Source organism: Pan paniscus, chromosome 20, assembly GCF_029289425.2.
Source record: "Pan paniscus chromosome 20, NHGRI_mPanPan1-v2.0_pri, whole genome shotgun sequence".
NCBI classification, from domain to species: Eukaryota; Metazoa; Chordata; class Mammalia; order Primates; family Hominidae; genus Pan; species Pan paniscus.
This window is the reverse complement of record NC_073269.2, coordinates 24,198,908-24,221,394: the sequence shown is the minus strand read 5'-3', so window position 1 is coordinate 24,221,394 and position 22,487 is coordinate 24,198,908. Positions and strand designations below refer to the sequence as shown.

Here is a 22,487-nt window from a genome sequence, read left to right as displayed (position 1 = left end):
ATGCTGTTCCTACTAAAAATATAAAAAATTAGCTGGGCTTGGTGGCGGGCACCTGTAATCCCAGCTACTTGGGAGGCTGAGGCAGGAGTATCGCTTGAACCTGGGAGGTGGAGGTTGCAGTGAGCAGAGATCGCGCCTCTGCACTCCAGCCTGGGCGACAGTGCAAGACTGCATCTCAAACAACAACAACAACAACAAAAAACACAGGGACCAGGACACCTGGGTGCATGAGGGAGTCTGCCCCTGAGAGGGCTGGGAAGGGAGGATTCCAGGAGCAGGCTGCTGAAGGCCTCATATGCTGATGGAGCATGGGGTTCCTTCCTCTCTAGGCGAGGCCAGACCAGAGGAAAATGATCAGTGGAGGAGATGTGGACTCAGGCTTCCATTCACGTCATCTGGCTCAGGATTTGGGGACTGCATCCTCATGCTGAAGACCCCGCCACAGAGGGGGCCCCTGTGGGCATGGCAGCGAGGGTGGCAGCCGTCTTTGGGATGGCTCACAAAGCGGACAGAGGAAACAACAAAGACACAGCACGTGGCTCCTGTAAGTCATTTTACTTTGAATATATAGGAAACAAAATCCACAAACAGGAAGCTATGTTCTATGGTTATGTCTTTTAAACAATGTTCTGTATTTACAAATTGTTTTTTTCCCTAAGTAAAAGCACCAGCTGAAAAGTTATAGGCTGCTAAAACCGTTACAAATATTACAAACCCATTAAAAGACATTATGCCAAACGTACTTATTAAAAACCTTAACAAAACGAAGAGACAACTGACAACCAACCAACCAATTGAGCCACCATGCTGGGCTGGGTGGCAGTTCCAATTTCCTTGCCTGTGTTTCTGATAAACGGGGCTGGGAGTGCTTATCCCAGGGAGAGGATCCTCGCCCACCGGCAGGTGACTACAGGGACAGAGCTGGGGAGAGGCAGCTGTGTCTGAAGGAAACATGGCAGCCTCACTTCCTGCTGTAGGTGGCCTCCTGGTCAGACCCCCTCAACCCACAGGACAAGGGCAGAGGCATACAGGAGGGTCTGGCCAGCTTTCAGCTGTTCATCTGTCAACAGAATGCCTTTCTGCGACCTTGTCCTCATCCACTGAAGGGTTTGGAGTTTTTGTTTTTTCCTAGACACTTAGCTACAGGACACTGTGTGATGTGTCCTCAGGGACTTGCTGTCTGCCTTCCATTGTTGTTGTTTTTTTTTTTTTTTTGAGACAAAGTCTCACTGTCATCCAGGCTGGAGTGCAGTGTCGCGATCATGCTCACTGCAGCCTCAATCTCCTGGGCTCAAGTGATCCTCCTGCCTCAGCCTCCCAGTTAGCTGGGACTACAGGCATGCGCCACCGTGTCTGGCCTCTATTCTTGCAATTGAATGAGATGCTATGAGGCGCTGAGCGACCCACAGGAAAGTACTTATCAAAAGCTTTGTGTCATGAGAAGATGCGGCTGTGGAAGGAGGTTCAAAGCTTGCACACACGCACACACACACATGCACATGATTTGGCTTCCATAAAGCTCGAGTAGAATATTAAATATTGAGTACTGAGTTTTTAATTGTAAACTTAAGATCTCATCCTTAACTTTACATATACATAGATAACAGGGTGGTCATGAAAAGCACTTTAACATCCGGACAGATGTTAAGTTCTGAGGTTCTGTTTTCAACTGCTCTACATACAAAATGCCCTACAAGCAAAGAAAGGCTTAAATAAATAGATGGGGATGAACATGATGCACGCCATGGTGACATGAGTGGTGTGCAGGGGTCGGACAGTGCGGAACCCGGATGGGCAGGAGCACATTGTGGAGACACAAGTGGTGGCATCTCTGGGATGTAGGGGAGGATGTGGGGGGCTCCTTCAAGGTGGAGCTAGCAGAGGCCATGGCTCGGGAGGAAGACAGGACAGGGACACTTTGTGGGCCAGTGCCACACGCTCTCCTACTGGCTTCATGGGCCTGGGGGCAGCCCTGGGTAGCAAAGGACAGGGCCAGGCTCTCCCCCTGGAGACCCAGAGATGGCGGTGGTCCTCTTAGGACAAACCCTCACCAGCCCTGCCCTCTGACCAGCCTGTCACTGGTGCTGATGTCAGGTGGTGGCCAGTGAGGAAGGGGGTTATTGACAGCCCTGCCTGTGGCTAAGGCACACCCAGCCTAGGAGCCCTGAGCAGCTGACCTGAGCAATCCAGCGTCCCTTTAGTCACAGACGCCAAAGTTCCCAGAGGCAGTTCCACTGAGCGAGGGTGACAAGACCTAAAACCACCACCTACCCTGCTGAGCAGGAGCCCCACCCCCTGTAGCAGGGAGAGGCTCCTGGGCCCCAGAAGCTGGAGGGGGTGGTGTCTTGAGCCCTGACACCTGCTGCTGCTATCTTGACCCGACCACCCGCGCCAACTCAGAATGCCACACTGTGACCACTGGGGCACCTCCTGATTATCCAAGAAAAGTGGATAAAACCAAACGCTGCTGTCTGGGCCCAGCGGAGGCTCCCTGGGGCCTGGCTAGGGTGCGGGTTTCACACTGTGCCCCAGAGACCCAGCAGGGAAGGTGAGGCGGTGGAGGGAGTGGGGGGACCAAGAGGCTGAGCAGGGAAGGCCACAGATCTGCCAGGAAGAAAGTCCCTGGGCTCCAGATCTCGGGGGCGGGGGGCCCGTGCCATGCACTCTAAGCTAGCTGAGGAGGTGATCTTAAATTTAGGAGACAAGCCCACTCCCCCGCTTCCTGCCCCTCAGCAGCCACAAGATGGGGGAAGGTGGCTGGTGCAACAGGAGCCTCAGCTCCCAGCTCCATCTCCACAGATCTTCACCGCACACCCGTGTGCATCCACATGCAGACCCGTGTTTACAATCACCTGCACCCCCACGGTGGGATGGCGAGTCCGGTCAAGGTGCAGATGTTTGGAAGCTGAGTTCCTGGGTCCCTGAGGGTTCCTGACCAGAGGCCCCAGCTGCTGCAGGGACCGATGCTGGAGAGAAAGCTGGGAAAAGTGCTGGGATCTGTGCTTCGTCCCACACTAGGGCCATTACTTCTTCCCTCCAAATTCAGGCCAGAAACTGGCATCCGGGCTCTGGAAATTGCCTTGAGCAGAGGAAACACTCTACTCCCGCTCGGCATCAAGGCCTGGGTGATGGAGAGTCAGGCGTGGTGCCCCTGGGGCACTGCCTGCCCTGGCACACAGGATTAGGACCTGCTGGAGGCCTGCACCCTACTCCTGGCCGACGTGACCCAGATGCTGAGGCAGGACTGGCACTGAGGTCCACTCTGAAGGATGGCTCTGGAGAGACAGCGCCTGTGTGCCACCTGTGAGCCTCTGCACTGGGGGTCCTGGTGCGAGGTGGGAACGGCTACCACCCCTCCTGGGAGGGCAGGGACTGGCCCCGCACATTCCCAGGACTTGGAAGCTCTAGAGACAATCAGGAAGGAAGCACGCCTCGGGGGCAGGCTTGAGTGCCGTCTGGGTGGAAGCCGGAGACGCGCAGGCTCTGCGGAGCTGGATGGCCCCATCAAGGCCTCACAGGAGGCTGGCCAGGCTGGTGTTGGGTCCATTCTGAGCTTGGAACTGCACGGGGGGTGGACCGTCTGTCCACTGTGGGGAGGAGAGGACATGCGAGTGAGGCACCGTGGACCGTTCCCAGGGAAGAAGAGGTTGGAATGCTGCCTTCCTTGGGCTGCTCACACAGCCGGGACTCTGTTCTCCATGACCCAGTCCAATGGGCCCCGAGGAGGCACCTGTGTCCCTTGCTTGGGTGGGGGTGCCCATGGCCATCTCCCCCATCAAGGGATCACCCGAAGCTGAGTTAGGGTTTGTTGGACAAAAGAGAAATATAGCCAAGGTGCCCCTTCCTCTTGCAGGTGGGGAGCCCGCTAGTCCTGATCCCGTCCCCTAACACCCACACCCGTACCGTGATGAGGTTGTGTTCGGGGAGGCTGCAGGCCTCAATGTGGTCCTGGAGCAGCTGCTGCGAGAAGTTCTGGTGCATCTGGGCGGCTTCATGGGCATCCATGGCGTTCCCACAGGCTTTATTCAGGTCTGAGAGTGGGACATGAGCATGGGGGCCCGCCTTGCCCTGTCACTGCCCAGGCCCTCCCACTCGGTGCAGATGGAGCCCTAAGGTCAAGTCCCAGCTGCACTGGTGGATCTCTGGGTGCCTGGCACGTCACTGGACCTGAGCCCTGTCTTGGGATCACAAAGCCCATGCGCCAGCCGCCCTCATAGGGCAGAACAGGGCTGGCTGGGCAGTGAAAGCCCAATGCCAGGCTTCTCGCCAGCCCTCCAGGGAGCCCATGGCCAGCCCTCAGGCAAACAGGCGCTCACTGGGGCAGGACGCCCAATGCCCATCCTGAGGCAGCAGCCCCAGGCAGCCCACTGCACATGGAGCACCCTGTCTCCTGTCACCTCCCCAGGGCCCCAGGCGAGTCTCCGGACCTTAGTTTCATAATCTGGAAATGGGGGAGCTGGTAACAGCAATGATACCCGCTGAGTGCCCGCCCTGCTCCCAGAGCAAGCTGGCCAGCCCTACCCAATAGGTATGGCTGCTGTCTGCCTTTCCGGGAAGAAGCAAGGCTGAGAGCGCCACGGCTAACAGCCCAAGTCTACCAGATACCAAGTCTCAGCCTCTGGGTCCTATAGAGACTGAACCAGACCCCGAGTCAAGCGGATGCCACAAATGCACCCACTGCCCTCAACCAGGGTCTCCTGAGGAGCACCCCCTACCCATGCTAGAACTGGGGCTGCGGCCCACGGAGGCCTAGTCCGAGCTAAGGCTGAGCAGGACATGCCCAGCAGCCTTGATCTCTGGGGAGGGCCAGGCTGGGGCTGGGGAAGAGGGGTGGCCATTGCACTCACCTCTCAGCAGTGCTGACGACCACAGCTGTACCGACATGTCCGGGATCTTGCTGGCGAGCTGCATGGCAGGCACCACCATGTTGTTACTCTCCTGTCAACCAAGAGCAGCAAGGGGGAGTGAGGAGCCTGGACCCCACTTGCCGAACCCAGCCCAGGTTGTGACCTCCTTCTGCGTCTGGTGAACTCCTATGCTTACCTCAGAGCCCATCTCAAATGGCCCTCTCTGAAGTATCACTGAAAAACAAACTGCCCTCACTTCTGGCTCATGCCCTCACAGGGGCATGACCAATGGACAACTTTGGGGGCTTCTACCTTTTCAAGCAGAGAAAAAGCACTGATGGCCGTTAGCCCTAGACCCACAATGGGGGCTGATCAGAAATGCAGATTCATATAGGGTTCCAGGTTTCAGGTTCTGAGAAGGGCAGCAGCCCCTCCGGTTTGTCTTCCACAATTGAGTTGGCTCTCATGGGAGGCCCCTGCAGACACGCAGGGGCTCTGGGGGCACCAGCATGTAAGAATCCTCCAATCCGGACTCCCTGCTTTGTGACTGCACAGGGCCACCCCAGTTGCAGCCCTAGCATCCTCAGGATGTGGCAGGAAGAGCTCAGTAAGAGCCATCAGGGCCCATAAATGCCCATCCCTGTTGCTATGGCAAGGGCCTGGAGACGGCGGACAGGAGCCTGTGCTACACAGGCGACCAGCAGTGCTGGACTGACCCTGTCTGGGCCGAGGACTCAAAGCCCTGTAAGCCTGGATGTGGGGTTCAGGTAAGACCTGGAAAATTCCCTAGATGGTGGCTCCTGGCAGCCCAGGGAGCACTTGGGAAGCCAAGATGGACACATCCCCAAAACCAACTCCTGAGACCTGGCTTTGACGCCACCAGATACTTCTCCAGAGTGCAGAGATGCTCCTCCTGAGACACAAAGCCCAACAACTCTACGCTGCCCTGTAGCTGCACCTTGAAAGTGAGCTCCAGGTGGGTCTTGGAGCTTTTTAAAATTCACCAAGCCCTTTTGAAACCTCAGAGCAAGAAAAACTGCTCTCCTCCGCTAGGCCTGGCTTATTGTGAGCCTGGCTGGGCTCCCTGTAGAAAGCCAAGGACCTCTGTCTGAAAGCAGCCTGGGGAAGGAGAGTCCTCCTTCAGCGCTCCTGGGTAGGTTCCCCCAATGCCAGCTTGGGGTACCCCACAGAATCTGGTTTTGAAGACTTGAGTGATCCTGGGGGGTGTCCCGCTCTTGTGGACACTCTAGCCTAACAGGCTCAGGACAGGGCATCCCAAGCTCTTCTGGGCCCCTGGACCCTCACCTGAGCCCATTGTGGCCATTCAGCCGTCTGCTCCGGCACTTGTGCTCTGACTGCTGTGGTGCCCATCTCTGTGGCAGCCCCTGCCTGGCCAACCTTGCCCTGCCTGCACCAACACTATCCCGGCCCCCAAGGCTGCCACCTTCCTGGATGTCCCCAGCCTGACCTCACAGGACTGGCTTGGCTGTGTCTGGCTGTGTCTCCCCGAGATCTGGAGTCACTTAAGGCCAGGACCTTGGTCTGAGAGTTCTTGGGAGCCGCTTGTCACCCGACAAGGGCCCAGGGACACAGGGAGCAGAGGGGGATTCCCAAAAGAGCTCTGTAAGATGCCCCCACAACACCTAAAACATGGGCCAGGAGCAGCAGTGAACCAGCTGCTCAACCCTCCTTGCCCTGCTCCAGGCGGCTTCCAGGGGTTTCTACACAAATCAGAGCCAGTGAGGTCTGGGTTCCAGTCCTGATTCTGCGGTCTGGGGCTGTGTGACTTTAACCTCCCCATCTGACACACCCCCAGGCCACCTGCACTGTCCAGTGGGGACATACAGCCCTCACTGTGCTCAGAGGCTGAGGGCAGGTTGATAGCACATTCTAGAAGGAGCCAGCTACAGGTTTTGACGGGGTAGTGGCATCCCCAGTGCTGAGGCCAAGGCCCACCAGGGCCTGAGCTGCAGGGCCCATTCGCTGGCCTCTGCAAAGGCTTACCACACAGTTATGTGTCTGTGTGTTGCGGTGGGCGGGCACCACGTTTGTTAACAGCATCCACGCTGAGGGAGCCCTCAGATCACGTGAAACTTTACAGGCCAAGACACACATCTTGCTTTATCTGTCCTGTGGAAATGGCTACAGTGAGAATGGTTAAACTACAGAGTAGATGCGGCTTCAAAACACTCATTGCCATTAAGAAAAAAAAAAAAGCTTCCAATACAGAGGTGTGGAGAAAGGCAAATATAAAATTACCCAGTGGCTCACGTCTGTAATCCCAGCACTTTGGGAGGCTGAAGTAGGCAGATCACCTGAGGTCAGGAGTTTGAGACAAACCTGGCCAACATGGCGAAACCCCATTTCTACTAAAAATACAAAAATAAGCCAGGTGTGATGGTGCGCAACTGTAATCCCAGCTACTCGGGAGGCTGAGGCAGGAGAATCCGTGGAACCTGGGAGGTAGAGGTTGCAGTGAGCCGAGATCACACCACTACACTCCAGCCTGGGCAAGAGAGCAAGACTTCGTCTCAAAAAAAAAAAAAAACAAAAAACAAAAAAAAATTACCAAACAGGCTGACAAGCAAAACCTCCACGTGGGAGACGTGGGCAGTGGGAAGGGATGGATGACAGAGACATGCAATTTTTTTCTGTTTTGCTTCTCAGCCTTTTAATTATGAACATGTCATATTTTATAATCTAGAAAAATAACTTTATTTTTTGAGACGGATCTCACTGTGTTGTCCAGGCTGGAGTGCAGTAACATGATCACAGCTCACTGCAGCCTCAACCTCCTGGGCTCAAGTGATCCTCCCACCTCAGCCTCCCAATTAGCTGGGACCACAAGCATGAGTCCACACACCCAGCTAATTTTTTTGTTTGGTTTTTGTAGAGATGGGATCTCAAATCTCACTATGTTGGTCAGGCTGATATTGAATTCCTGCGCTCAAATGATCCTTCCACCTCTGCCTCCCAAAGTGTTGGGATTACAGGCCTGAGCCACTGTGCCTGGCTGGAAAATATCTTTTTTTTTTTTTTTAAGAGATAGCATCTCTAGGGCCAGGCACAGTGGGTCATGCTGTAATCTAGCACTTTGGGAGGCTGAAGTGGGTGGATCGCTTGAGTTCAGGAGTTCAAGACCAGTCTGGGTAACATGGAGACCCAGTCTCTACCAAAAATAAAAAAATCAGCTGAGCATGGTGGCACACACCTGTGGCCCCAGCTACTTGGGAGGCTGAGGTGGGAGGATCACTTGAGCCTACAGGGGGTGAAGGTTATCACGAGCTGAGCTGAGATCGTGCCACTGCACTCCAACTTGGGTGACGGAGTGAGACTCGGCCTCAAAAAATAAAATTAAATTAAAAAAAAAGAGGGTCTCACTAGGTTGCCCAGGCTGGTGGTCTTGAACTCCTGGGATCAAGGGGTTCTCCCCCATCCACCTCCCAGTGATACAAGCAATGAGCCACTGTGCCTGGCCAAAAATATCTTTTTTTTTTTTTGAGATGGAGTCTTGCTCTGTTGCCCAGGCTGGAGTGCAGTGGTGGGATCTCGGCTCACTGCAAGCTCCGCCTTCCTGGTTCATGCCATTCTCCTGCCTCAGCCTCCCAAATAGCTGGGACTACAGGCGCCTGCCACCATGCCCGGCTAATTTTTTGTATTTTTAGTAGAGACGGGGTTTCACCGTGTTAGCCAGGATGGTCTCGATCTCCTGACCTCGTGATCTGCCCGCCTCGGCCTCCCAAAGTGCTGGGATTACAGGCGTGAGCCACCGTGCCCGGCCTTTTTTTTTTTTTGAGATGGAGTCTTGCTCTCACCTAGGCTGGATGGAGTACAATGACACGACCTCGGCTTACTGCAACCTCTCTGCCTCCTGGGTTCAAGCAATTCTCCTGTCTCAGCCTCCAGAATAGCTGGGAGTACAGATGTGTGCCACCACACCTGGCTAATTTTTGTATTTTCAGTAGAGATGAGGTTTCACCATGTTGACCAGGCTGGTCTTGAACTCTTGACCTCAAGTGATCTGCCCACCTCAGCCTCCCAAAGTGCTGGGATTACAGGCATGAGCCACCGTGCCTGTCCCAAAAATATCTTTTTTTTTTTTTCTGAGACAGAGTCTCACTCTGTTGCCCAGGCTGGAGTGCAGTGGCATGATCTCCGTTCAATGCAACCTCTGCCTCCTGGGTTCAAGTGATTCTCATGCGTCAGCCTCCCGAGTAGCTTGGATTACAGGCGTCCACCACCACGCCCCACTAATTTTTGTATTTTTAGTAAGAGACGGGGTTTCACTATGTTGGCTAGGCTGGTCTTGAACTCCTGACCTCAGGTGATCCGCCCGCCTTGGCCTCCCAAAGTGCTGGGATTACAGGCGTGAGCCATTGTGCCTGCCCAAAATATCTTCTTAAAAAAAAAAAAAAAAAAAAATTCAAGACCTCGTGAGATCAGTGGGTGAGAGTAGGCAAGGAATTGACAGGAAGGACTGAGGTGGCCAGTCCCACCAGAGACCAGCTGACCTTGGGTGGGGACCAATCCCAGGGGCCACTTGTACCCCGAGAGGACACTGTTGGCCAAGGATGATATGTTTGGAAGTCCGGCTGAGAGGAGGCACCTCTCTGCCCCTCAGGTGTCAACACATAGCATGGGGTGGCTGCGTCATCCCCAGTAGCTCAGGGCAGCTCCTTTGGTTCTGGCTTCAGCTCCCCTGAGCCCTGGGGCTCTGCCTGCCCAATGTCTGAGGCCACACCCATCAGGCCTCCTGCCTGCCCCCACACCCTCTGTGGGTGCCCAGCTCCTCTGGCCCTGCCTGCCCAGGTTGTGGGAGTCAGGGCATCCACCTAGACGTGCTCTTCGAGGGGCATAGGATGAACAGTGCCATGCCACCCTTAGGGTGCTGGCCGGCTCCTGTCCCTCAGCCAAGCCCCACAGGCACCCAAGCGAGGGGCCCAGGCCAGGGCACTCACCCTGTGGTTTCCCAGCACATAGAAGATGTGGCCCAGGAGCACGAGGGAGCAGGCTGTGAGCCGGTTCAGGTCCTCAGCATTGGACATCTTCAGAGTTTCCCGCAGAAATCGCCTGACAAGGAGAACATGGACGCTGATAACTGCAGGACGGGGCCTGGGCTACCCTGAGCATGGCCCTCACGCCACCCTCTGCCCCACACTTACTTGGCCTCGTTGTAGCGTCCCTGGAAGAAGGAGAAGAGCCCACGCACATAGAAGGCGGCTGCTCGGAGGCAGTGCGAGCTGCAGAGAGAGTGCAGTGTCACATGGGGTGGCGATTTTGAGAAGCAGGTTTACAAAACGGCAGTGGGCAGCTGGGGGCTATTTCTGAGAGCCCCCGCTGCAGACTGTCTGTGAGGAGGGGTATGGGGTATCAGGGTGCAAGGGGCAGTCGGGGGCCCCAACCGAAGAGCACGGGGAGCCTAGGCCATGCGTGGAGTGGTGCCTGGAGCGGCTCACCTGACAGGGAAGCTGTGGTCCGGGTTGATCCTCTCCAGCAGACTGTAGAGCTGGGGGGGAAAGAGCCAGTCAGCACCATTCTGCATCTTCACAGGAGAAAGGTCCCCAAGACACACTGCAGTGCATGGGAATTTCTCTACACCCCCGTCGGGACTGTGGCCTCCAGGCTGAGCCTGGTGACTGACCAGCAAGAACAGCCTCTGGTGAGAAGGGCCGGGGGCAAGATTTCCACGCCCTCAGCCAGCCCTGCCTGTGCCACCCTGTCCTGCAGTAGGTGACAGGGGCCTGGGCGTCCAGAAGGCCTTTGTATGGTCAGAGTGGTGCTGAGGGGCTGGCCTGGCAGTGGGTAGGTTGGCAGGCTGGGGCCCGTGAGCCCTGTGGGCTGTGGGGGTGAGTGGGTGGGATTTCTCTGGAGGTGCAGGGACCCCGGGAGGCTCTGATGGGGGCGTGATCTGACTGATAATTTAGATGCCCTCTAGCTGCAGAGGCACAGGGGAGCCAAACTCCTCCTCAACACTGCGAGCCCACGTATGGCATCGGATGACTAAGCCGGGGCTGGGCTTTCTTTTTCCTTTGAGACAGGTTCTTGCTCTGTCACCCAGGCTGGAGTGCAGTGGCTGGATCATGGCTCACTGCAGCCCTCAATCTCCCTAGCTCAAGCAATCCTCCTGCCTCAGTCTCCGGAGTAGTTGGGACCACAGGCCTGCACCCCCACACCAGGTTTTAAAAAAAATTTTTTGTAGAAATGGGGGTCTCCCTATGTTGCCCAGGCTGGTCTTGAACTCCTGACCTCAAGTGATCCTCCTGCCTTGCTTCCCAAAGTGCTGGGATTACAGGTGTGAGCCAAGCACCTGGCCTGATACACTTTGGAGGTAGACCCCCAGAGGTGAAGGAGATACTAGAACTGAGGGACATCCTAGGGCTGAGGGGGATCCCAGGGCTGAGTGGGCATCCCAGGGCTGAGGAGGGAATCCCAGAGCTGAGGGGGATCCCAGGGCTGAGGAGGGGATCCCGGGGCTGAGGAGGGGATCCCGGGGCTGAGGGGGATCCCAGGGCTGAGTGGGGATCCCAGGGCTAAGAGGGACAGAAGAGGGAACCTAACTCTTATGCAAGCATTGGTTCAGAAGCGCCACGTGAGGGCAACCCTGGGCATCCCCACCCAACACTGCAGCCAGTGAGTGCCCCTGATCCTGCAGGGGCATCAGCACAACCTGGGGACAAGGTGCTCTGGCTGCTGCCCCTTAGGACTGAGCCTCAATGCCTGGCCGACATCCTAGAGCAGACAGCTTGGGCTATAAGACCTTGTCTGTGTGATTCATACAGCTTGCTTTGTTTGTGATAGAGAAGTGTTCTGTGGCTATGGGAATGTTTTTGTCCCAGATCTGGCCTCCCCCGGCCATAGCCCCTGATTCACCTCTGGGTCGCCTTGTGTGTCTGTGTCGGGTGCCGCCCATCCCTCAAAAGGTGAACACCCTGGGGTCTGCTGAGATGTGCTGGTGCCCAGGACAACCCCCTGATTCCCCAAAAAGAAGAGAACAGAGAGAAAGGATACCGAACATGAAGCATGTCACCTACTACCTCTTGGTGTCTATTTCCTTCCCGTATATACACACTCGCCAGGTTGGTGACGATGAAGGCCCACAGCTCCTGGTGGTTGGTGAGCTGGAATGGGAGGCGGGGACATTAGGGGGCTGGGTCGGGTGCTGTGACCCATGTGGCAGTGTCAGAGCACCCACAATCTCCACGGAGACTACTTTGGAAAAGACTTGTTCTTTTCATTTCAAACACACTTGTCTTGCCTCCTAAGCTCAAGGATAACACAGCTATTACTTCTTCTCATTATAAGACCATCATCTGCGTTACGGGGCAGTTAGAGAACACAGAAGAGGAAAACCAGCCACCCCAATCCTACCCTCAGAACATGTCGGGTTTTGGTCCATTTTCCACTGTCTCTCAGGACTGAGACCTGGTGGACCCTTCCTCCAGGCCACAGCCAGCAACCTGTGGGACCCAGGTGTCCACTGCCATCAAGGCATATGCTGGTCCTAGGCGGGGGTCACTCTTCATAGGGGGAAGTGGGGAAGAGGGGAGCTGTTTTCCCACAGGGGCCAGCACAGGCCCCGCTCGAGGTAGGTGATGCTGTGTCAGAGACCAGAAATGCTGCTGCTGACAGGTGGTGGATGGGCCATAGTCCCTGGCTCTTCTTGGCAAATGAGATCGTTCGTCAAGAGAGGGACCAATCTATGTAGCTCAAGCCCTGCTCAGACCCTGCTTCCCAGTGGGGCTGGGCAAGAGGTGGAGTGAGCCCAGGAAGCACAGACCCCACCTGCACAGATCCCCCCTGGCACACACCCAGGAGGCCCAGAGGATCTTCCGAATCAAGCACAGATGCTCTGAGACGTAGCAAGGTGGGGGATGTTTGTTTCAGGGCCACAGGAGGCGTGTGTGTTTGGGGTTAGGGGTGTTGGGGTTGCATCCTGGCTCCATCACTCCTGGGTGGGCCATGAAAAAGAGGCTCTCTTTTGGCCTCGGGGTGAGGACTCCTTAGGGTACATGGCCTTGGGAACTTTGACGCGGAACCAAACCAGCAATAGCAACCACTTGTGGGGAGTGAGACGGAGACGGAGATGGAAGGATGGCAGGGCCACGAGGAGGGTCCTGGCCCTGCTGCAGTCAGAGTGAGCCAGGGTCCTGGGAGCGAGGTGAGGAGGCGGAGGAGTGGGTGCTGAGTCAGCCCTTCCCTCCCAAGCATGCTGTCTGCATGTCAGGGCTCCTGTGCATCTCTGAGGCCAGTGGCGGGGGTGGCAGCACCCACAGGCCTGCGGGGTGCCGTGGAGGGGAGCCCTGTCCAACAGTCAGGGCGCACACAGGACTCCCTGGTGACCTTGCCCGAGTGGCAGACAGAGCAGCCTCTGCTCCCTGACACCTCTCCTCAGGGCCCTTCCTGGCACCACCAGGAAAAAGGTGTCCACAGCCTCCATTTCCTGTGAGGAGGTTGAGGCTGAGGTGGGGACACAATGGTCCAGCCCTGGGCTGGGGCGCTCCGTGAGGATGTGGCACCAGCCTTCTTCCAGGGCCTGGCGGGGCCCCCGTCTAAGGCCAGGAGCCTGGGGTGCTGCTTCACCCTCTCTGGCCCAGCAGGACCAAGAGTCCTCCTCTGTCCAAAGAGCACCTGGGAGATGGCCCAGCTCCACCACTCCCCATGGGAGCACTGAACCCAGGATGGCTCTGAGTCGTCAGCTGACACTTGAGCCAATCCAGCCTTGGGGGTGGGTGCCGCAAAAGCTCCCACTCAGGCATGAAAGTGGTGTCCCCGGACGCGTCGCACCTCTCCCTCACGTCTGCCCTTGGGTCAGCTCAGGAAGCCCCTGGCCCCATAGCTGTCCCTTATCCAGATAAACAGTGCGTCACTGCCAAGGCTGGCATGGGCTGACTACTGTGCATCGCCTCTGGGGCTGCGGCTTTGCATAGCTGACCTAGCGCGACTGCTGTCCTCATCACAGACCACGCCCGACTCCTTACTCAGAAGTGTGGCCCGCCCCGAGCAGCAAGGAGGGCCGGCACCTTACCCGCAGGGCTGTGGTGAACTGGGCTTCCGCGTTGTCCATGCAGTTGACAGAGACACAGTACAGGCCCTGGAAGAAGGTGGTGTTGTCATCAGGGCTGGCCCCTGGGGAGGGGGCTCAGATCAGAGACACGTGGTGTGCCCGGGGCCTGCACGGCTGCCCTGGAGGAGTATGACAATGGCTCTACCGAGCCAGCTGCAAGGCAGGTAATATGCTTCACTGTCCCCACCTTTCAGACCCAAGCCAATGTGGGGTGGGACAAGATGCTCACTGGGAGCATTCCGGATCTTGCCTGGGAAGGTTATATGATTACCTATGGGAACATTCCGGATTCTGATTAGGGTGCTGTCAGGGGGTCCTTCACTGGGAATGTTCTGGATCTGGTTAGGTACTTACTTACTGACAACATTCTGGATTCTCCTGGGGTGCTGTCACAGGGTTACTCACCAGCAATGTGTGCAGCTGTGCTGCATGGTTGGAGAAGAGCCGGGGGGACTGCTGGCACAGCTGGCAGACCTGGGAGATCTGCCGGGAGAGAGTGTACTGCCATCACAGGACTGCAACCTGGGACCTGGCGTCTGAGCAGCAATGGAGAGACCCCATAGCTGGTGGGTGAGCCCATGTCCTGTCTGACCAAACTGGGGTACAAAGCCCCAGCAGACATGTCCACCATGAGGGCAAAGGGCAGCCCAGATCCCATCGTGGACAGGGACCCTTGTCTGTTACTCGTCTCTTCCACCCTGTCCAACAGGTGTCTGGGTTGTAAAGGACCTCCAGCCTACTGAGGGCCCCCATGCCCTCTCAGGAGGGTGGGTACTGGGGGTAGAGTGTTCCTAATGGCAGGGTGGGGTATAACAATCACTGTCAAAGGACCCCCCCAAATCCCCAGAGACCATGTGCGCTATCCCCTTGGTGTGCAAGCTTTTGGGCCATGGCCCATTAGTTTTTTGGGTTTTTTTTTTTTTGAGATGGAGTCTCACTCTGTTGCCCAGGTTGGAGTGCAGTAGTGCGATCTCGGCTCACTGCAACCTCTGCCTCCAGGGTTCAAGCTATTCTCCTGCCTCAGCCTCTCAAGTAACTGGGATTACAGGTGTCTGCCACCACACCTGGCTAATTTTTATATTTTTAGTAGAGGCGGGGTTTCGCCATGTTGGCCAGGCTGGTCTCAAACTCCTGGCCTCAAGTGATCCACCCGCCTCGGCCTCCCAAACTGCTGGGATGACAGGCGTGAGCCACTGTGCCCGGCCTCCACTGGTTTTTGTATGAGATTCTCTGATCAGTGGTGCCCATGCAGGGCTGTAAAACGCTGGCCGACAGCGCGACAGCAGGATGGGCTGGCCTGCCAGTATGCACTTGGCGAATTCAGTCTCTTGTCTGACACTGCTGAGACCCAACAAACTCCTGGGCCTTCCCGCCCCTCCTGCTTCCAGCCTTACCTCCTGCAGCGCCGTGGCCTTGTGACCCGTGACGAGGCGGCACATGATGATGTGCTCCAGCAGGATCACTTGGAAGGATGACAGGATGGGGCTGCAGTCCAGCACTATGGGTGAGAGTCAGGGGTAAGCATGCAGGGGAGGCCAGAGGAGGCGCCACCCCAAGCCCACCGTGCCCCCACCTCGTTCCTGTCTCCTGCCACACTGGCTAGGCACCCACCCCGTCATCTCCCCTAGTCCCCACTGCACCCTCTGAGCGAAGGAGTGTGTCTTGCTGTCCAGGTGGGGAGACGGAGCTGGAGCCAGAGGTTGGTTCCCACAGTGCTCCAAGAAGGGTCGGCTCTCACCCTCACCCTCACCCTACGTGCTCAAGAGCTTGTGGACATGGCAGGTTCTAGAAATGTAGAAATGTGGAAACCACCCTGGATCATGAGACCATGCAGCAGAGCCTCAGGCAGTCGGGTAGGGGGACCTGGGCTGGGCCCCACCTCCCAACAGCCCCAAGCAACCATCCTCACATGGGAATAAGAGAAGCACAGGGCCTATCCGGCTTTGGGCTGCCTTGGCTCTGATGCCTTCTCCCCCAGCAGCACTCACGAGGGAGCAAACAGACCGACTAATGGGCACACTATACCAGCCAGGGACATCTGCTCTGGGTTTGTGCTAGTCAAAGGTCCCTGGATGGATTAGACACTTGAGCATCTGGAAAGAACTCACAGCCTCCAAAGGACATGCTGGTGGTCAGTGAGGGCTGAGTTCTGATCCTGGCCTCATCCCGAGTGTCCCTGTCACAACACTGATAATAATTGGGAAAAGCAGCTACCACCTGTTTCAACTGAGCACGACTGGGCACAAGGGACCTGACCAGTCAGGGAGGTACCCCCGACCCCAGGCCTGTCTGCTCTGCTCTGACGTTGGACACCAGCATTTACCAACTAGGGGTGACGAGACCCACCAGGCAGGGTGGCTGGGCGCTGCGGTCACACAGGGTCACTGGGCCCTGGTACAGCCAGCGTCTGGCCAGGCCGTCCGCCAGGGGTCGCTGTGGCCATGTGGCCAGCCGAGCACCTGACTTACTCTTGAGCTTCTCCAGCTGCATGAGGGCCTTGTCCGTGTACTTCTGCGCCTTCTCCAGGTAGCCGGCCTGCATGGAGTGCATCACAGTCACCTGGCGACAAGACCAGACAGCAGGGGTTACCAGGGCCCTCTCCCTCTCCCTGCCCCCGCCCCCAGCCCTGGCCCGGGCCCTGGTGGGGACGCACCAGGTAGACAAGCACACACATGTGCTCCTTGGGCAGCCAGTGGAAGAGGTCAGCGGGGTTGCTGGGCAGGATCTCATCATCGTGCAGCGTGGAGATGGTCTGGATGCACTGCTGCAGCTGCTTCAGACACGGCTTCACGCTCTTCACCTGTGCAGCACCCACACCCGAGCATCCACCTGAGCCTGGCCTCTCAGGAAGCCAGGCCCAGCCCAGCCACCCCTGCTCCTTCCTCTAGGGAGCATCTGCCTTCCCCTTCTGTCAGGGCCACCTCCTGCAAGATGAAGCCGCCCCTGCCGCACTCCCATGAATCAGCCAGGCTTTTGGGGCATGGGGCACAGCCAGGCGGGCAGCTGTGGGACTGAGGCTTGTCCACTGCCCAGTGTTGGGTCCAACACCAAGGCCCAGGAGAGGCCTATCCAGACCCTGCTGGAGCTGCACTTGGTCTTCATGCAGCCAGACCTGAGACGGCAGGGGGAGGCTGTGCTCTGAGGGGGTGGGAGGTGGCTTCCTGGCCCAGGAATCAGGCAGGCGCTGTGGTCCATCTCGCCCTGAGGCCCCGAGGGATGTCTCTGCAGCCCTTGCACCCTGAGGGAAGCGTGGCTGCAGTCTGCTCTGTGTCCCTATGCGCCGAGTGCAGTGCTTCACCCAATGGGCAACGATGGGTATGGATGGACGAACTGGGCAACCCCCTTACCAAGCCCTGTGGAGACTCGCCTGTGGCCCACTGCGACAGGGGTGGGTCTGAGTGGCACAGGGCAGCCCCCAGCCCCCGAAGGGCTGAGACTGTCACACAAGCACAGAGACAAGGAGCTCAAACACAGCCGCTCCCCACCCACGGCAGGGTCATGAGTCCAGTCTCGGACATGGCTGAGCACATCAGTCCCTACTCAACCCCACAGCCGGGGGGCCTGACAGACACCACCTGGGCATCTGCTGTGTGCAGGTGCCATCCCAGCACCTCTGTGGTTTATTCTCATGATTCCCTGAACTGCCATTGGAATCTCTGAGTGTCCATACACTGAGCGAGTGTATGCAATGTCACACATAGTACTCCCAAAGGGAGGTGGGGTGGCCAGGACAGACCCTGTTCCCAGATACCAGCACTCGTGGCAGAGCAGGACAGGAGTGTGTGTGTCCGGGACTGGTATGACAGCCCTGTTGTGTGGCAAGGTAAGGCGATGACACAGCTGACCTCACAGCCCAAGACCCATTGGCCTGGGTACCACCCATACCCACCGGTCACAACCAGCAGCTCGCCTGAGAGGCGCCACACACCTGCCCGGCATCCAGATAGTGGGTGACCTGGAGCACCAGGAAGAAGACACGCAGCGACTCCTTCTGGATGGGGTTCCCCTGCCAGTTCTCCACGATCTGCCCGCAGAGGGTCAGCAGCGGGTGCACCTCCTGCAGCTTTCGCTCCATCAGCAGCAGCTGGGGAGGGAGAGGCGCAGGTGTAGGGTACAGGGCTTACAGGGGCCCTCCCAGGACCGGGAGCACAGGGTCACCTGCCCACCTGCCCTGGGACTGCTGCCACCAACCCAGAGGGCAAGGCCAGCCTGAAACCCCAGCCCAGGCAGCTCCTAACCAGGCTCTTGCCTCAGCATGAATCCCATAGGGTGCAGCCTGAGTTTCCCTCCTGAACCCAGCAGGGCCTGGGCCTCACATTCCAGGCTGCTCACTGTGCCTAAGGGTCTGGGCGCCTAAGGGGCCATGCCATGGAGAGTGGGTGGGGTCTGAGCAGACTCTGTGGGGGCCCTGCCTCACCTCCACAACACCAGCTGCATCCAGCCATGCCCAGCCTCAACTTACCATCCCCTTGCTGAGGAGGAACAGCGCCCTGCAAAACGAGAGGCAGGGGTCAGGTCCTAGCAGGCCCAGGAGCCTCCTGGGATGACTGTGACTACCCCAAGGCTCACAGGACCTAATATGCCACCTCAGGGGATAGTTCAGTGGACAACAGAGAACAGTCCCCTTACAAGACTGCTCTGTTTTATCCTATTGTGTCTGTGTTTATTTTTATTTTTATTTATTTATTTATTTTTTTGAGACGGAGTCTCGCTCTGTCGCCCAGGCTGGAGTGCAGTGGTGCGGTCTCAGCTCACTGCAAGCTCAGCCTCCCAGGTTCACGCCATTCTCCTGCCTCAGCCTCCTGAGTAGCTGGGACTACAGGCGCCCGCCACCACGCCCGGCTAATTTTTTGTATTTTTAGTAGAGACAGAATTTCACCGTGTTAGCCAGGATGGTCTCGATCTCCTGACCTCGTGATTCACCCGCCTCGGCCTCCCAAAGTGCTGGGATTACAGGTGTGAGCCACCGCGCCTGGCCTGTTTTTATTTTTATTATTATTTTTTTCTTAGAGTCTCACTCTGTTGCCCAGGCTGGAGTGCAATGGTGTGATCTCGATTCACTGCAACCTATGCTTCCCGGGTTCAAGCGATTCTCCTGCCTCAGCCTCCTGAGCACCTGGGACTACAGGCACCTGGCACCATGCCTGGTTAATTTTTTTTTTTTTTTTTGAGACGGAGTCTCGCTCTGTCGCCCAGGCTGGAGTGCAGTGGCACGATCTCAGCTCACTGCAACCTCCGCTTCCTGGGTTCATGCCATTCTCCCGCCTCAGCCTCCTGAGTAGCTGGGACTACAGGCACCCGCCACCATGCCCAGCTAATTTTTTGTATTTTTAGTAGAGACGGGGTTTCACCATTCACAGGATGGTCTTGATCTCCTGACCTCGTGATCTGCCCACCTTGGCCTCCCAAAGTGCTGGGATTACAGGTGTGAGCCACTGCGCCCGGCCATGCCTGGCTAATTTTTATATTTTTGGTACAGACGGGGTTTCACCATGTTGGCCAGGCTGGTCTCAAACTCCTGACCTCATGTGATCCACCTGCCTCGGCCTCCCAAAGTGCTGGGATTTCAGGCATCAGCCACTGTGCCTGGCCTGTATTTATTTTTCTTACATGGCTTAGACGCACTCACGTGAAAAGCCCAGAAGGTGGTTGGGTGCAATGGCTCATGCCTATAATCCCAGCACTTTGGGAGACCAAGGTGGGCAGATCACTTGAGGTCAGAAGTTTGAGACCAGCCTAGGCAACATGGTGAGACCCTATCTCTACAAAAAAAAAAAACCAAAAAAAAACGCGGCAGTGGACACACAGCGTTGGGGCCAGTGGGCAGGCTTGGGTGCCTGAACTCAGGCTCAAACCTGCGCCTCATGGTGACTAATTTTTTTTTTTTTGAGACGGAGTCTCGCTCTGTCGCTAGGCTGGAGTACAGTGGCATGATCTTGGCTCACTGCAACCTCTGCCTCCCGGGTTCAAGCTAGTCTCCTGCCTCAGCCTCCCGAGGACCTGGGATTACAGGCACCCACCACCACGCCCAGCTAATTTTTGTATTTTTAGTAGAAACAGGTTTCACCATGTTGGCCAGGATGGGCTCAATCTCTTGACCTCATGATCCTCCCACGTTAGCCTCTCAAAGTGCTGGGATTACAGGCGTAAGCCACTGTGCCCGGACCCAATTTTTGTATTTTTTGTGGAGATGGGGTTTCACTATGTTCCCCAGGCTGGTCTTGAACTCCTGGGCTCAAGTGATCCTCCTACCTTGGCCTTCCAAAGTGCTGGGAATATACTGTGAGCTACTGTACTTGGCCTGAAATGCCATTTCTGTGATTTGTCCTGGACCAAGATGGCCCAGCCCCTTCTGTTAACAGAGCAGGAGGGAAGGAGGGGAGTGGGTGCCTACCGTGTGTATTCAGATCCCACCACCCGGGCGTACTCGGCCCCTACACCCAGGAGGTCACAGGCCGACACCAGGTCCTTCTCAAGCGTGTGCAGTTGCTAAAAAGGAAAGAGAGCAGTGACCTTTGCTGCCAAACCCATCAGTTTTACGGTACCTGCCTTCGTGCTCTGTTAGCAAACTCAACCAAACCTCCCCACATCAGTGAAACTGCCTGTGTCAGTTCTGAGCTAAATTAACCAAATTATCTTATCAACGCTAATTGCTTTGGGTACACAGCTCCAGTTGGCCTGTAGTATATATGTCATCTAAACTGAATGGTGCCTGCAGTGGACACTATCTAAACTTAATGGAGCATAGAACCAGCAGCCAAGGCTCACGGCACAGACCCCCAAGGCTGTGTGAGCACCTAAGGCTGTTCTGAGTGCTTTGTGGGGTCTGTCTTCAGTGGGGTGTCCCTAGTGTGTTCCAGGGCCGACAAGGAGGGACTCCCTCAGAGGCAAGTGTCAAAGTCTGAACAGGCTGAAAGGGAGGCACATGCCTGGCTTGACCCTGCAAGGCAACACCTATGGGGCTGTGGTGAAGAGCTCGGCCCTTGGGTGTGCGTGCACATGGTGCCTGCCAACTCTGTGGCCCAGGGGAGGTGACTCACGGCCTGGCCTGCTCCTTTGTCTGCTAATGGGCACAAGAGTGCGTGGGGAGATGGAAGGACACAGCATGTGTATGCGGCTTCTCATCAGGCCTGGGGGAGGAGGGCCTCGGGAACTCCTGGCTGCTGGGGGAGCTCTTCCCTGTGGGTACTTTTCTCAGCCAGACCCTCCTGGGGTGAGGGACTCAGCTGGAGGAACTCCCAACCCAGGGTCCACATACTGCATAGGTGTCATGGGAGGTGGCTAAGTGGTGGCCCGGAAGGCAGGCTGGGTCATGGAAGAGAGAGGCTGGGGGCCGGCCACCCGCCTGAGGGTCCCCAGTGCAGAAGTATGGGTGGAGCCCAGGACAGGAGAGGTGCCCCACGTGGTGGAGCCTGCCGGCCCCTCCACTGCAGCCGGGAAGGCCGAGTTCAGAGTCCCCCAACAACCGAGCACTGTGGAGCTCAGAGACCAGGGCTTCACCTATATCTGGGGGGGCCAAAGGGAGCATGAGGAGGAACTGTGTGGATCCCAGGATGAGGGTGTGCCCCAGCAGCCTCCAACGTGAGGGGCCCCATGTGGGAAACAACGCTTGACGTGGACATTTGTGGCCTGATAGGCAGCCCCTTGGAGTCTCAGTGTAGCTCCTAAAAAAAACCCACAGTGGGTCTCTGGCAGGAAATGTTCCTGGGATTTCAATGAGTGCAGGCCAAAGATGAGATGAGAATGGCTGGGAGGGAGGGGAACCCAAAGACACCCAACAAGCAGCAGGCCCGCTGTCAGTGTTGGCCCCGGGGAAGCCCCGCACTCCCACCACTCACCCCTGGGTGTTGCCAAGAGCCAGGCTCAAGCCAGAGATGCTCTCAAGGACGGAGGCTGGAAGTGGCTTGTGTGCAGGTTAAGGAAATGTTCCCATGTCCCCACCCACTCCATGTGCCAGCCCGAGGGGGTCTGCGCATCGTGGACTCTGCTGTTCTTTGCAAATGGGGCAGGTGTGCCCCAGGGTCATGGTCCCTGCCGGGCACCCTCGTTCCCGGGCCGCGGTACTCACAGCGAGCTGGAAGAGCAGGCGGCAGTGCCAATATGGGGTCTGCTGTGAGATCTGGATCGCCTTCCGCAGCAGCGGCTTTGCTGCATCAACGGAATTCTGAAAGGAAATAGTCACGTTTGGGAATGTAAGAAAAAAAAAAAAACAAGGCGGCAATCAAGCTGGATTCCTTAGCAGCAGCTGTGGTGCCAGAAGGCAGTTCCTGTTCATGCTTACCAAAGGATTTTTTGGGGTTGCCAATTTACTTTATTAAAAGCAAAAAAAGATATTTTATTGGACTCACTGGCTGGGAAGTTTCTGCATCACTCTTAAAATAACTTCTCATTCAACTGGACTGAAAGTAGTTTCAGTTCAAAATTCTAAACACTCAAATCAGACGCCAGTTCCCTTCTTTTATGTTCTCAGACCAGAGAGAGGCATCAGGGTGTGAAGCACACACATTCCCTGCTGCCAATGCCACCTTACCCGTCATCATTCTGAGGTGGGAGGAAGGCAAATTTCAGCTACAATT

At 56.7% G+C, this 22,487-nt stretch overlaps 1 protein-coding gene across 4 annotated transcripts in view; it reads right to left on the bottom strand.

Moving 5' to 3' along the window:
- Positions 1 to 536: 536 nt before the first annotated feature.
- Positions 537 to 22,487, bottom strand: part of MAU2 (MAU2 sister chromatid cohesion factor) — a 38,159-nt gene continuing 16,208 nt past the window's right edge. Inside the window, exons 4-19 of one of the 4 annotated variants that reach the window (XM_003817727.6) lie at positions 21,980 to 22,075; positions 20,306 to 20,400; positions 18,374 to 18,401; positions 17,840 to 17,995; positions 16,565 to 16,711; positions 16,380 to 16,470; positions 15,306 to 15,409; positions 14,317 to 14,394; positions 13,873 to 13,938; positions 11,879 to 11,965; positions 10,304 to 10,353; positions 10,010 to 10,087; positions 9,806 to 9,917; positions 4,848 to 4,938; positions 3,904 to 4,031; positions 537 to 3,587 (exon numbers count right to left, since the gene is read on the bottom strand). In XM_003817727.6, the coding sequence (XP_003817775.4) occupies positions 3,513 to 3,587; positions 3,904 to 4,031; positions 4,848 to 4,938; positions 9,806 to 9,917; positions 10,010 to 10,087; positions 10,304 to 10,353; positions 11,879 to 11,965; positions 13,873 to 13,938; positions 14,317 to 14,394; positions 15,306 to 15,409; positions 16,380 to 16,470; positions 16,565 to 16,711; positions 17,840 to 17,995; positions 18,374 to 18,401; positions 20,306 to 20,400; positions 21,980 to 22,075 (1,482 nt within the window). In that variant the 3' untranslated portion in view covers positions 537 to 3,512. The other 3 variants (XM_008970988.5, XR_008622146.2, XM_063600049.1) reach the window with 3 other exon arrangements.